The sequence below is a fragment of the Onychomys torridus genome, chromosome 2 (genome assembly GCF_903995425.1).
Source record: "Onychomys torridus chromosome 2, mOncTor1.1, whole genome shotgun sequence".
NCBI classification, from domain to species: domain Eukaryota; kingdom Metazoa; phylum Chordata; class Mammalia; order Rodentia; family Cricetidae; genus Onychomys; species Onychomys torridus.
In genome coordinates, this window is record NC_050444.1 from 63,159,722 (window position 1) to 63,174,797 (window position 15,076).

Here is a 15,076-nt window from a genome sequence, read left to right on the forward strand (position 1 = left end):
GCCCTCCCATAGTGATCACTAATTAAGAAAATGCCCCACAGGCTTGCTTACATGCCAATGTCATGGAGGCATTTTCTCAGTTGTGGTTCCTTGCTCTCAGCTCTAGCTTATGTCAAGCTGATTAAAAAAACCAACCAGGACAAGGCTCCATCGTGTGTGTGTGTGTGTGTGTGTGTGTGTGTGTGTGTGTGTGTGTGTGTTTACGTGTCTGTGTGAATGCACGTGGATGCCTGTGGAAGCCAGAAGATGTGGAATGCCCTAGAAGTGGAGGTGAAGGTAGTTGTGAGCCACACACATCATGGGTGCTAGGAACCAAACTCAGGTCCTCTGAAGAACCACACTTTTAATCATGTAGCCCAGGCTAGCTCAAACTCACTATGTAGCCAAGGATGACCTTGAATTTTTGATCCTCCTGCTTCCCTTTTCCAAATTCTGGGATTACAGATGAGCATTACCACACCCAGTTTGTGCAGTGGTGAGGGTGGAACCCAAGGTTCCCTGCTCAAGTGCTCTTTGCTCTACTGACTGAGGTACAGCCCTAACCCTCCATCTGCCCTTTCCTGGAGGAGAGCAGGGCCCAGAAGCTAATGAGGTTCAAAGAAAGGAAGTCTCTACTTTCCATTCCTGTTCACACAGGGCTAGTAGCAGTTAAGGGCAGTGGGTTGCTTGGGCCTGTGACTGTCTCAGCCTGAACACCAGCTACCTTGGGATTACCTGCGCAGAGCCACACTGGGGACCTCTGAGAAGCCAAGCCACCTGTAAGTGTTCTCACCAGGGAAGTCTGTTTCTTTGGCACCCCTTGCCTGCAAGGAAGTAGACCCAAGCTTCAACTCAGTACAGCTTGCCGAGTATATGGTGTACTTTCAGAAAAGGGAGGCATATGTCCTTCCTCTTGTGACTCTTGCAGATAATGCTGTGGCACATACACATTCATGGTAGAATAAACCAGTGAAATAAAACTGTAAGTTTAACAAAATAGACAATGAGAAGTCAGCCAGAGGACTGCAGATTCCACTGGAATCCCAACACTTAGAGGGTGGAGCAAGGAGGCTCCAAAGTTCAAAGTCATCTTTGTCTTTACTGTGATTTATATCCTCAGCTACACACAGAGGCAGAGGCAGGAAGGTCGCAAGTTCAAGATCATCTTTAGCAATTTACTGAGTTTGAGGCCACCCTGTGTAACATGAGACTCTGTCTAGAAAACCCCACTATGGTTTCTTGCTACCACCAATGCTCTGTACTCACTAAAGTAGGCTGCAAGGGAGAAATATTCAGAGGAGCACATACTCTGTGAGTCTATGAAGCTGAGGGTCATTGTTATCATGTTTGGTTTTCTAGAACTTCTGAGTTCCTTGTAATCTCAGAAGTTGAGCAAGGAAAAGAGACACCTTCTCTACTACAAGAAGTCCCTGAAGCAAGGGCACAGCTTCCACATTCCCTGAGGAGGTTGGTGGTGGTCCCTCCCTCCATCCAAATGTCTAATGAGAAACCTTGGAGTCCCCTCTGATTGCCCAGCTCTCCAGCCCACCTCTAAAGAGGCTCCATATTCTGCCTATGCATTTTACTCACATCTGTCCTCCCCTCTTGGCATCTGCTTTAGCTCAGGGCCCCATCATCTCTCCCCCACTCCCTCTGACACCTCACCCTCCAACTGCACAAGGGACAACTTAAAGGGTCTTCCCCAGTGTGGACTGCCAATCTTGTGACACTCCCTCCTCCACTTTCGGTCACTGAGCTGACACCCAGTCACTGTCCATCCCTTACAGTCAGCAGGCAACAGAAGCAGCAAACTCCTCCTCCAGCTCCAACAGTCAAAGGGGCAGAATGGTCTCTCACTCTCTCAGGATCACCACACACTGCTACTCATTCTGACATATGTCTATAAACCTTCCTGTCAGCATTCAAGCCCATCCTTCTCCTAGAGATCCACAAGCAGAGCCTTGACCAGTCTCTGTATCCTTCTAGCACCAGGAACTGAGCAGACATGTAGCAAACGCTCATGAACTAAACAAATGAGTTAATGGGTAATCTGGTTTCAGCGAGCCTAGACTAGCATTCTCTCAAGCGTGCAGGGACCACTTCAGCTGCCATATGCCATTCTGTAAGTCTCTTATGCCTCTGACTGCACAACAGGCAGAGTGTTGCTTGATGAAATTAAGTACTCAAAAGCTCTATTTGTTTTTTTGCAACAAATCTCTTCCAAGACATAGACTGTGTGGCTGAACCAACCAGCTGAACAGACAACAGGCCAGAGGGCTTGTGCCTGCTGCCACTCATACCAATGACAGCCCAAATACTACTCAATTGCTCAACAGAGCCTGGGCAGCAGGGAGTTCCCCAGGACTAGTGAGGTGTAGGGCACAGCTGGCACAGAACGGGCCATTCCAAGGTTTCTGGAAGACAGACACAGCAGAAGCAGAGCCCAGGGAATAGATCACCAAGAAGAGCTTTCATTTCCTTCCTAAGGAGACAGGAAGCGACCCTGGGGAGCTCAGAGATAGGCTGGGACCTGGTTCAGCTGCTGAGATGCAGCCAGGCCAATTAAATAATTGGCCTGACAGGGAAAGAGGGGAGCCACTCCTTTTGGGCAGACTCCCACCCCAGACAGGAGGCTCCAGGCAGCTGTGGTAACAGCAGCAGCAACAACAAGGCAGGGATTTCTTCCTCTGCCTCCCACTAGCTGAGAGCTAATGCTTAAATTAGCACCTTGGAAACACCCAGATCTACTGGCTGCACCTTCTCTCTCAAGTGCTGCCACCCCACCCCCCCAAGCCTCCTTTTCAAGATGATTTTCTCTTTCAAGTAAAACATAAAGAAAAAGAGGCTTCTTCTGGGGGAGAGTTACTTGATGCTGAGGTCCAAGACGCAGACCTCTGTCCGTACATCCAGGTCCTGAAAGGGGCAACGAGGCCAGTACTGAGACACTCTACTCTGCCCTAAGGAAGCTCACTCATGGAGTGAGCAAGAGAAATAAGCTTTTACTGAACGACGTGCTCCAGCAGGGCAGGGCCCCATCTGAACTTACATGGCTAACCACTGTGTCCCTGCTATCTTGTGTAGAAGCTGGAACAGTGCAGATGTTCAGTATTTGGTAAATCAATTTTCTGAGTCAATGTATCAGGCTCCATAATATTCTTTGGAAGGGAGAATGAGGAACTGTTGTTTAAACATTAAATGAATAGTTTGTCTTCATTTTGTAAATGGGAAACAGAGCCGGGCGGCGGCGGCGCACGCCTTGAATCCCAGCACTCGGGAGGCAGGGGCAGGCGGATCTCTGTGAGTTCGAGGCCAGCCTGGGCTACCAAGTGAGATCCAGGAAAGGCGCAAAGCTACACAGAGAAACCCTGCCTCAAAAAACCAAAAAAAAAAAAAAGAAAAAGAAAGAGAGAAAAACAGTTCAAGGAGAATGAGAGACTTCCTAGAGGTCATACAAATAATAGCAAAAAAGTGGAAGAGATCACAGGTGAATCTCAGCCTGGGACCCTAGTTTTGATGGTCTCTCCCCAAACACACTCCTACAGAACCATCCTGCCCTCTCCCTCTGTGGTGTGCACCTTGATTCCTTATGACTCAATGAAGGTCCCTGGGGGAACCACCACACAACATTCTGCTGTTTTCAACAGAATAAAGGGCACTTAAGAAGTCTGGGGTGTCTCTAGACTCCAGTACAGGAAGAGCCAAGAAATGTCTATGACCCCCAAGTGTTAGACTATATTGTTACTTCTTTAAGATTCACTCAACCTCAACACAGTATTCTCTTGCAGACTACTTTAGCTTTCAAAAAAGGGTGTGGGCTGCTACAGCTATTCTAATAAGCACCTCCTTCACCACAAACTTCTCTTCTTCAGGGCCACACAAACCAAAACAGCTCAGGAGTCTTCCACCCATGATTAGGAAAGAATCCCAGGAAATGGCAGAGTCACCAAGGACAACTGCACAATCCTGACGGCCTTATTACTCTTCTCTTTCCATGGACAGCTTCCATCTCAGGAACCTCAGATGAGAAACAAGAACCAACTCCTTTCCTAGACTTTCAAGAACCTCCGCCCCTTTCATCCCAGCCTCCACACATGAGTAGCTTAGAACTGGAAGGGCATCGCATCCTAGTTTGGAGGCAAGGTTAGCTGAGTAGGAAACCTATTAAGCAAAGGTTTAATGCAGCTAAGGTTCTTTTTTTTTTTTTACATTCATAGAATAAACTTCTCCCTGGGGATATTCTGGTTCCCAAATACTTCAGTAGAGGCATCAAGGTAGGGAAAAGTCTTGCAGCACCTCCATAGGTTCAATATTGTACACTTCAGCAAAGCCCATCTGTTTCAGCTTCAACAAGATGTAGAAGACACATATCTCCAGCTAGACAGCAACTGATTATCCACCAAACTATGTGGCATGGTGATTGCCATACTTCCCACCTTCGTGTCCCTCTTGGTTACTGTAACAGGCAAGTTATTTATCTAGGAAACCACAAAGCATACTGTCAATTCTGGAGCTGCAGACTCTAGGGAAGAACCTATTCTGGCCCACTCTGATTAACACAGAGGGAAGGGACTTAGCCAGCCCCTGAATTTAAGTGAGAGCACATGTCAGGGCCAGCAGAGAGCAAGGCATCTACACATTTTGGTTCCTGGCCTATCCTGCCTCCTTTTAGCTCTTACAGCGCAGGCTCCAAGGCGGGTTAAGTGAACGAACACAGCCTCAGCGTTCTTTCCCCTCTCGCTTCTGGAGTCCAGCTGCTTAGGCCTCTGACCTTCCTACCTATTTGCGGGCAACAATGACAGCCAGGTAGCCCTAGGGCAATGGCCAGCAGGCATCATCTTTAGGCCATGCCTCCACAAACCGGCATCACCCTCCCCCCCACTTCCATCCCCTCGGCGCCGGCATCGATGACATCATTTCTGCCTGACTCCAGGACCGCGGACCGGAGGCAGGATCCCCGCCCTGCAAAGACTCCAAGCACGTAGGCCTAAGATGACAAGGGCTCTTCCGAATTCCGAACCGGTCTGCACAGCCTGCTCCAGCACAGCTCCACCTCCTATTCTTGGAGGTACCTCGGTGCTCTCATGGACACCCGTGATTCTTCATCTCGCCACTGCACACTCTTCTTCCCCTTCCCGATTCCAAATGCCCTCAGCTTGAACTGGGGGCGCTCCTCTTTCTAGAAGAAGGGAATTCCCAGGTCCTGCACCGAACCTCTGCTGCCATCGGTGCCTGGTTCCTATTCAGCTTTGCTATTTATATAAAGGACTGGCGGGCAGGCCTCTCCTTTTCTAAAAGCCTATTTGCAGTCCTCTTTAGACTGACCGATCTCCTGGCCTCCTCCCTCGTCCTGAGCATCACAGGCCTCGAGGGCTAAACGCCTTTCTCACCCACCCCCTTCCCGATCCCCTGGGTCTGCTGCCAAAGAAACCCTGTGACATCCCCCTCGATCACCCCACTAGCGGTGTGCACTATCGGGCTTCCCTCGGTCCTATCCGACGGCGTTCTGCCTCCGCTGACCGTGCCCTCCGCCCATCCAGGTCCTCGCTCTCACCCGCAGGTAATCCCCCACGGTTTTCTCTCTCTGCAAGACTCCCTCCCCCGGCAATGCGTTTTCACGGCTCCCCCTGCCTGATCAGATGGCGCCCCCTCGCACAATCCCCACGGCCTAGTTCCTTCCCTCCTCTCCGGCGGCGCCCCTCCCGGCCTTGGCCTGCCCGCCGCCCGCCCCCTCACCAGCGGCTGCATCTCCGAGTGCGCGGTGGGCACCTGGAACCGGTCGATCTCCTCCATCATGGTGCCGGTGGGCGAGCGGGCCAGGGGCCGGGCGCGGCCAGGGACGCCGACGGGACCGCGCGGGGCGGCGGCCCCAGAAGCCCGGCAGATGATGCAGACTAGGCCGCCCCGGACCCGTAGGGCGAAAAGGCGGATGGAAGGATGGACAGGCGGCGAGAGGCTCGCGGGCTGACTGTGGCCGGCGTAAGCTCCGTGGGGTTGCCTAGAGCTACCGCGGCAGTGGCCCCGCGGAGCCGCAGGTCTTGCCTCGCCTCCTCCTCCGCCGCCGCCTCCTGTCAGCAGCTCAGCCACTGCGGTGACTCTGCAACTCCACTTCCGGGTCCGGGACACCGCCCGGATCCTGCATTATTCATGAGAAGGCGGTGCCTGGCCGCCCCAGCCCTGCCCACTTGCGGGAGCTCCCAGTGCGCGCGGCGGGCGGACGTAGTTTCGCTGCGGGGGCGGGGCTTAGCGGAGCCCGAGGCTCCTTGCGCACCCTGCTCCGCCTCCTCCCCGTGCCGGGAGGGGGCGCTAGGCGCGCCTGCGCTTTGGCTGCCTATCGGTTGCTGGGTAACCGCGTCAGGGAGGAGCCGACGCTGTTGTACAAGGGCGCGGGGACCCACAACGACAGCTGTCCCTGAGGAACCCTGGTCGCCGGGAATTGAAGTGGAAGACAGTCTGCATTTCTCGTGTGTGGTCAAGAAGGAGAAAATTCTCCCCAGGAGAGGGAGCATTTTGTAGGTTTTTCAGGGTTTGAGGTGCTTTCTATGTTTTGCAGCCATGCCCCAGAAACAGACTCGTAAGCAGGTAATGTCATACTGTGGGCTGCGGTCTTCTGATGACCTCTGACCTTAACCGCCGATTATTCCCTGTTGATCTCCAATCTCTCTCCCTCTCTCTCTCTCCCTCTCTCTCCCCCCCTCCCTCCCTCCCTCCCCTCCCCCTCCCCTCCCTCCCTCCCCCTCCCTCCCTCCCTCTCTCTCTCTCTCTCTCTCTCTCTCTCTCTCTCTCTCTCTCTCGACTCCTGGCTTGTGTTCTCGCTGCCCCGATTCTCCTGTTCTCTCTCACAAATCCTGTCCTCCTCGCCCATATTTTCCTGAACCCTCTGTCATTTTAGCTGCATCTGTCTTCCTTATTATTTCCACCTCTTCACTTCACAGACCCAGCCTGTCCAGTCCACCCCCCTGAGCCCTCCTCCCTTCAGCCCTTTCCTCATTGCCTTCTCATTCTTGTCCCTAAGGACTTTGTCCTACACCCTGCATGGTTAGTGCTGAGCTGAGTGTGGGGACAAGGGGCCATTTGTCATGTGGGAGCTCAGAGAGGGGGCACAAGAGGACTGTACAAGAGATATGAAACAGATTGTGTGCAGAGAGTGAGTTTCGAGAAAGACCCTTTTCCCAACCATCTTCCCTGCCCTCAAACACAAGTCTCCTCCCCATGAGCCTCCCACCCACTCAACCCTGCGAATGTTGTATCTATGTCATCTTTCTCACAGGAGCTTCGAATCACCCCTGCCTCCCACCCCCCCCCCCCCCACCATCACCACAGATGACAAGCTAGTCTCAGGTTCTCAAGGAGCATTCTGGGATATAAAAAAACTCTGTCCTTCAAAAATTGCTTTTCTAACTATTAAGGCTCCCCACCCCCAAGCTTTTCTATACTTAAGCCTAGCTGTGTTGGGTCTGGAGAGCAAATATGTATCCATGATATTTGTGACTTTACATATTTTGGTACATATTTTTGCATATTAGCCTTGTGCCCTCTGCTTCTCTTTCGCTGGCCACCTACAGCTGAAAAACCTCTCATTCTTAGTGTTCTGTAGCCATTGAGAGGTTATTTTGTTCTTGTGTTGGCCATGCCCTAGTTTTATGTTGAGACTGAGCTGTGTTTTAAACTTTTGCAGTGTGCTTAAGGCAGCTGGCCCTTAGTTCATAGGCAGTTTGTTTTAACTTGAAATTACCAAGGTCTAGCTAATCATATATAATAAAATAGATCCTTTTATATGCACGAGAGTTGGACCCTTATACAGATACAATTAAAGTATAGAATATGTCCTCTATTACAAGAAATTCTCTGTGCTTCGTCCACTTGCGCTCTCTCTGTCCCCTACCCCCGACCACTGGTCTGCTTTCTTACCACAAATGAATTTTTTGTAGCAACTTGTAGTTTTAATAGGATGAAGGTCTCCATTCTCACTAGGGGAGACTTGTTATGTTGAAAGCAGAGAGTTGACAACAGATAGGGAGGAGAGCAACCTAGGTCAAAGGGTCCCCGCACACACCAGCGCTGGCTGCTGGAGGGAAGGGGTATTTCAGTACACTACAAACACTAGTGTGTTGTAAGAAAAGGCTAGGTTGTGCTAGATTGTGTTTATCATGGCTTTGTCTCAGTGAAACTCAATTTAGATCAGTATTAAGGTATGCAGAGTACCAGACATGCTTGAGACATTTTCTCTGTCTCCCAGTATAATAGATAGCAGAAAGATGAAGGACTCCTGGGGCCGAAGGAGAGAAAGGCATGCAGGTTGGAGCAGTAGAGAGGCTTCAGAGAGGAGGACAGTAGGACTCGGAAGCCCACAGTGGTGAGGAAAGGTCAGGACTGGGATAGTTAGAGGACAGAAAGAACCTTAAACTTTCAGTTCATGTCACACCAATGGTCAGGTCTTTTAGTGCTTTCTTCTGTTAAAGGTGTGAGTGTGTGTGTGTGTGTGTGTGTGTGTGTGTGTGTGTGTGTGCGCGCGCGCTCAGACCAGAGGCATCAGATCTCCCTGGAGTTAGAATTTCAGATGGTTGCTAGCCACCCAAGGTGGGCTCTGGGAATCAAACTCAGGTCTGCAAGAGCAATGCATGCTCTTGATAGCCTCACTTTGTAGTATTTTCTGTTGCTCTCATTGTCTCCAAAGTCTAACTGGGTTGGTTCATAGGGCCCAGACAGCCCCGATTGGGCTGCTCATTGCTACCCAGTCTACTTCAGACTTCTCATTAACTACATGAAAACTCTCCCATCAGTACACTGACCTGCCCTCTCCCCTGCAGAGTGACATCCACACTCTCTTTCTCCTTCAGGCCTGTGGCGGCTACAGTCCTTCCCATCTGCTGCCATCTGCTTCACTTTGCCCTGCCCTAAATTTCTCTTTCCTTTCTTGTGTGTCTGTCAGGTTTCAACACAGTATTCATACTTTCCTGTAAAGGACTCAGTCCACTTTCTAGAGACAGAACAGGGTGACATGGCTACCACTGCATAAACTCTGTTGTGGCAAAGCTCAAATCTGTATTCTTGTTCGTTGTTGCTCTCCATTTCTTGGATCAAACCTTGCATATATTGAATTCTGAAAAGAAACTGGTTGAATATTAATCTGAATGCATGAGCTTGTCTTTGGGAGTTCTCATCAGAGTGTGTTTGATAGGCAGGACGGAGTACGCCTGGATGGAACTAATAATAACAGGGAGCTTAGTGGGACCTGGTAACATGGAAATGCATGTATAAACATGCTCTTCTGGGCTCCTGTGTGTGTGGCTGCTTTGGCAGCAGGCAGGGCTGTGAATGATTGGATTGAACTATGTTCATCTGTGGCTTAGGAGATGGGTGTAAGGGACTAAGAGGTTGAAAAATCCTCATGAGGTAACTACTCCTTACGCAGTAATTACAGATGAGCAGTGTACTCTGTACCAGGGACTGTTGTGGGTATTGGCGACAGAGAAATCACACACAAACACACACACACCACGAGGAGGGAAATTGTCAATAAATAAATAAGTAAAATGTGGTATGTTAGATGGTAGACGGTGCCAAGAAGAAACACAAATCAGGGTGATATAGTTACACATTCGGAGTCAGATGATTATAATTACATAGTGTTCAGACTCAGCCTCCCAGAACCAACAACAGAGCAAAGACCTTCAGGAAAGGCAGGAGGTATGGTGTCGCTGGGGGTGGAGGGAGTGAGGAGCCTGCCAGACAGTTGGCATAGCAAGTGTAAAGCTTCTGAGGCTGGGCCCACTACTCGTGTTCTGGGTCAGCAAGGCAGGCAGGCAAGTAGGGGTAAGGTCAGAGAGGTGTCTCTTGCCTCCCTTGACTTTACCCCCTAGAGTTAATCAAATAACTCACACCATATTAAATCAGTCATGATGACACTCCATGAATCATAATTTGTAATTAAAATGCATGAATGCCAGGCACCATAAACCATGACCAGCTCCAAACATCACTGGTAATGCCTCAATAACAAACTGCCCTTCCTAAAAATGGTGAGCATGCCAGCTAGCTGTGTGTGTTATGCGCAGGAGCTTTGCAGCGTTGCCAAACATTGCCTGGCAGCCAGACTTCTGAGTAGAAAACCAAATTAGAGTCTTCTGTGAACTCCAGTTAAGAGCTAATTTTAGTTTATGACTAACAAATTTTAGTACCCCTTTATAACTCAGTTGGTTATCATTAAAGGAAAAAAAAAAGGTCTGGAATTTTGCATAGTTTACTTATAAAAGCCCCAAAAAGGATTTACATCTAGACAACTGTGGTCTTCCAAGAAACCCCCTGGGGTAACACTTTCAGAAACAGTGATCTGGATGAAAATTGACTAGAATAGGGTAAAGGGACAAGATTGGCGTGAGGCCAGAAGAGAGCATTAGATAAGTAATTTCTTCCTAGGCTTTCCTACCTCACTTCCTTCTAAATACCTCAGACTAACCCACTCCCACCCTCACGCCCAATCTATAAACTTCTCCCACCTAGAATGCTACAAAAACCTTGCACCTGCTCACACCCTTTCGAATCCATTCTCTACACTGTATCAAGAATGATTTTTATTTTCACCCATGGTAGCACACAGCAAGACCCTGCTTCAAACAAAAACAAAAACAAAAACAAAAACCTGGGCTGCTGAGATGTCTCAGTGGGAAAAGAGGAGCTTGCCATCAAGCCTGGAAACTCAAATTCTATCCTGAGAACGTACATGGTAGAAGGAGAAAACCAGTTCCCAGGGGTTGTCCTCTGACCTCCACATGCATGATGTGGCACGCACGCACACACACACACACACACACACACACACACACACACACACACAAACAAACAAAAAAAAAACAAACACACACAAATAGATATATAAATACATAAATGTAATTCAAAACAAACCAACCCCAAATCTTTTCTACCTTCCTTCCCTCCTCCTCCTCCTCCTCCTCCTCTTTTTCCTCAGTTTTTTGAGACAGAGTTTCTCTGTATAATTTTGGAGCCTGTCCTGGAACTGGCTTTGTAGACCAGGCTGGCCTCGAACTCACAGAGATCCACCTGCCTCTGCCTCCCAAGTGCTGGGATTAAAGGCATGCGCCACCACTGCCAGGCCCCAAATCTTTTCAAACTGCCAATGTGATTAGGCCATCCCCCATTCAGAACTCTTAGTGACTCCCATTGTTCAGATCGAGTCCAGATTTTTAAGTAATCCCTCGGGGTCTTGTATGGACTGAGGCTAACTCATGCCTTAAAACTTAATATGCTCTGTTCTTCCCTCATCATCACTCTACCTCGCCGGGCAGTGGTGGCGCTCACCTTTAATCCCAGCACTCGGGAGGCAGAGCCAGCCAGATCTCTGTGAGTTCAAGGCCAGCCTGGGCTACAGAGTGAGTTCCAGGAAAGGCGCAAAGCTACACAGAGAAACCCTGTCTCGGGAAAAAAAAAAATTACTCTACCTCATTTTTATGTGCTGTCCCCTATTTATGATGTTTTGTTTTGTTTTGACATGGGGCCCCACCTAGCCCAGCTGAAGAGGGCCTTGAACTCCTGATCTTCCTGCCTCTGCCTCCCAGATGCTGTGACTATAGGCATGCCTGACTTTCCCCTCCATTTTAAACAATCTTCAAATCTTCACTCATACATGTAATCCTATGATTTTTAACTCAAAAACCAATCCCTACAACCTGTTCTGATGTCTCCTACCCTTTTGTTGAAGAAGATGGGGCTAAAGTTCATATTCATTCATATTTATGTATGTATTACTGTGCTATATGTATCCTTTCTTCCATAGTGTGAATCATGGTTTATAATTATTCACTTGTTTGTGTAATTGTTTACATTACATTGATCATCGTATGTCTCCCATGAGACTGTATACTCCTTGGAGCAGGGCTTGTGGATACTTTGGCTTACAGCTGTATTCTCAGGCTAACACAGTGGTTATCATGTCAGAAACACTGAATGAATGACTGAGTGTTGAATGAATAAGGAAATTTGGTGGGGGTGTACCATACTGTGTCTCCTCACACTGATTCTGAGAGAAATACCAACATCAGGTATGAACAGACACACATGAATCCAAAATGAAGAATAAGAAATAACCAAAGAAGTAAGACAGTAGAGTGTGTGTGTGTGGGGGGGGGGTTCTTCAGAAGCTGAAGGAAAGAGTTGGCTGTCAGCCATGTGGTCTACTGCTCAAGTGTCAGTGGAGCAACCACTAAGGCATGGCCTTCAGATGCAAGGATTAGGAATTCATTAGGGACTCTGCAGAGAACAACTTCAGAGGGAAAAGCGAGACTGTGAACTAGAAGGCAGTGAAGACCATATGGGCAAGTATATATATATATTTTTTTAAGATGAAAGTATAACTTGAATATATTAAGCACTGTGGCAAAAGATCCGGATGGAGAGAAGTTGAAGATAAAGGGGAGAAAAATTGAATTATGACTTGATCCAAGTTTCTGAGAAGGTGGGAAGGGATCCACACAGACAGGACGGGGGGATGCTTTGAAACAGGGGAGAAGAAAGGATGGATGCTGACAATGATAATTTTGAGGTTTCGTGGCAGGAAGTTGAGAGGGTTTTTCTCTTCTCTTCCCCTAATAGTGTTACGGAATTCCTTCTGGAAGTGATAACTAGAAAACAAATTTTGCCAATGGCTGTTCCATTTTGTTATGATTACAGTCATGCTATTTTCAGAGTTATGGTCTGAGGTTTGTCATGCGCAATTATCAGATTACAAAACAGCTGTGAGTGTTTGAGGCCAGACCTTGGTCCTACCCCCACCCCCCATTTGCTTTGTAGCCTAACACATTGTTAGTGTTTGGGACATGCCAGGTACTGGAATAATAATGACAGAACACTCTGGTGCTTATCATTGGGCTTTGCAGCCTGCAAACCGATGCTGAAGAGTAATGTTGGTTCTTTGGCTCCAGCTGTGAGCAAGCCACATGAAATTGTTTCTGCCAGTTAGGAATGTGTATGGTGTGCTCAATCTTCCCAGTTACCGAGCACTGACAGGGTGTGTGGGAGAAGCAAAGAATGTGGCTGTTGATCACACTTCAGCTCCTCTTCTTCGAGTACCATCGTGCTCTGGAGTCACTGGATTTTAGTGTCCTCCGTTTATCTTGCCGCCCTGCTTTAAGAACCCTTGGGAGTGGAAGCTAGCCCAGCTCTGTTCCTTTAACTCTTGTCCTAGGACCTGCATCATAACTACGGGGTGGATGAATGGCTGATGGCTGAGTGAATCAAGATGAGTAGCTCAGTGGATGGTGGAGAGGTATATATGGCAATACTTCGAGCTCTTTACACCTAGAGAAGTTGGTCATGCTGCCTTTATCCTAGTAACAGCAGTCCAATCCCGCAGACAAGGAGGGACCCTGACTCTGCTGTTTAGCCTAGGTTCCTCCTCCTCCTCCTCCCCCTCCTCCTCCTCACCATTTACCTTATATTCATCTTTTTATTTACTTGTTCTTTCTATGTATCGTGTATTCAGATCCAGCCCTGCAGTATAAGTGGGTCAAATAATTTGTGGATCCTTGGCTAGACAGACACCTATGTCAAAGGCTTCTTGCCTTTGTAATGATTTTCTCCTCTCTCTCTAGAATATTCAAGCTATTTCTTTACTCTTATAGGCCTAGTAAATTGTAAGGAATATGTACAGGCAGTGTATTTTTCTTCCAATAGGTTTACAACCATATAAACCCAATGTCAACTGAAAATATTGAGTCAAATGCATTTACTATATATCACTTGCCAAACATCATAATTTAGCAACACAGTCCATTGTAGAGTATCATCTATTTACCCTTCAGATCCCTTAGCTGACTGGAAGCTTTGCCTCACCGCTGCTGCCTGGCATCTGAAGGAAGTATACCATATGGTGTGGCATAGGAGGGATCAGCATTTAAAAAGTTGTCTGTACTGAATGCATATCACTTTCACCATCATAGGTTGAAGAAATGTAAGTCAAAGCATCATCAGCCAGAGGCTATCTATATTTTAGGCAAGAGAGCAGAGGTCCTCAAGTTAGCTCAAAAGAGGCAGGAGGGAGAATATGCAAAGTTTATATGTAGAGGGCTATGTGGGTATCACACAGGGGTACATCACATATAGATAAATGTATAAATAGCCTGGCACTGGAGTTGAAAAGCCATTCAGCACATTGGCACAGGAGATCACTTCCTAAATGTAACACCAGCAGCACAGACTCTGAGCACAACAATTAATAAATGGGACCTCTTGAAACTGAGAAGCTTTTGTAGGGCAAAAGGTATGGTCAATAAGACAAAAAGACAGCCTACAGAATGGGAAAATACCTTCACCAACCCCACATATGACAGAGGACTGATCCCCACAGTATATAAAGAACCCAAGAAACTAGACATCAAAATACTGAACAATCCAATTTAAAAATGGGCTAAAGAGCTAAACAGAGAACTCTCAAAAGAATAATCACAAATGGCTGAAAGACATTTAAAGAAATGCTCAACATCCTTAATCATCAGAGAAATGCACATCAAGACCACTCTGAGATACCACCTTACACCTGTCAGAATGGCTCTGATCAAAAACACTAATGACAGTCAATGTTGGAGAGGATGCAGAGCAAAGGGAACACTCCTCCACTGTTGGTGGGAATGCATACTTGTACAACCACTGTGGAAATCAGTATGGTGGTTTCTCAGAAAATTGGGAATCCATCTACCTCAAGACCCAGCTGTACCACTCTTGGGCATATACCCAAGGAAAGCTCAATCATACCACAAAGATACATGCTCAACTATGTTCATAGCAGCACTGTTTGTAATAGCCAGAACCTGGAAACAACCTAGATGCCCCCGTCAACTGAAGAATGGATTAAGAAAATGTGGTATATATACACAATGGAGTACTACTCAACAGAGAAAAACAATGACAGCATGAAATTTGCAGGCAAATGGATGGAACTAGAAAATATCATCCTGAGTGAGGTAACCCAGACCCAGAAGGTCAAACATAGCTTGTATTCACTCATAAGTGGATACTAGATATAAAGCAAAGGACAATCAGACTGCAACCCACAGAACCAGGGAGGCTACATAGCAGGGGGGACCCT

The 15,076-nt window shown here is 47.8% G+C and overlaps 2 protein-coding genes across 5 annotated transcripts in view; one reads left to right on the forward strand and one right to left on the reverse strand.

Moving 5' to 3' along the window:
• Fam219a (family with sequence similarity 219 member A) overlaps positions 1-6,094 on the reverse strand; it is a 55,602-nt gene extending 49,508 nt beyond the window's left edge. For 3 of the 4 annotated variants that reach the window (XM_036178782.1, XM_036178781.1, XM_036178779.1), the window contains exon 1: positions 5,713-6,093. In XM_036178782.1, coding sequence (XP_036034675.1) covers positions 5,713-5,772 — 60 coding nt within the window. In that variant the 5' untranslated portion in view covers positions 5,773-6,093. Of the gene's footprint in view, positions 1-5,712 lie in introns of all 4 variants that reach the window. The other variant, XM_036178780.1, reaches the window with a different exon arrangement.
• Positions 6,095-6,299: 205 nt separating this feature from the next.
• Positions 6,300-15,076, forward strand: part of Dnai1 (dynein axonemal intermediate chain 1) — a 70,081-nt gene continuing 61,304 nt past the window's right edge. The window contains exon 1 of the mRNA XM_036178778.1: positions 6,300-6,558. Within this exon, the coding sequence (XP_036034671.1) occupies positions 6,532-6,558 (27 nt within the window). The 5' untranslated portion in view covers positions 6,300-6,531. The remainder of the gene's footprint in view (positions 6,559-15,076) is intronic.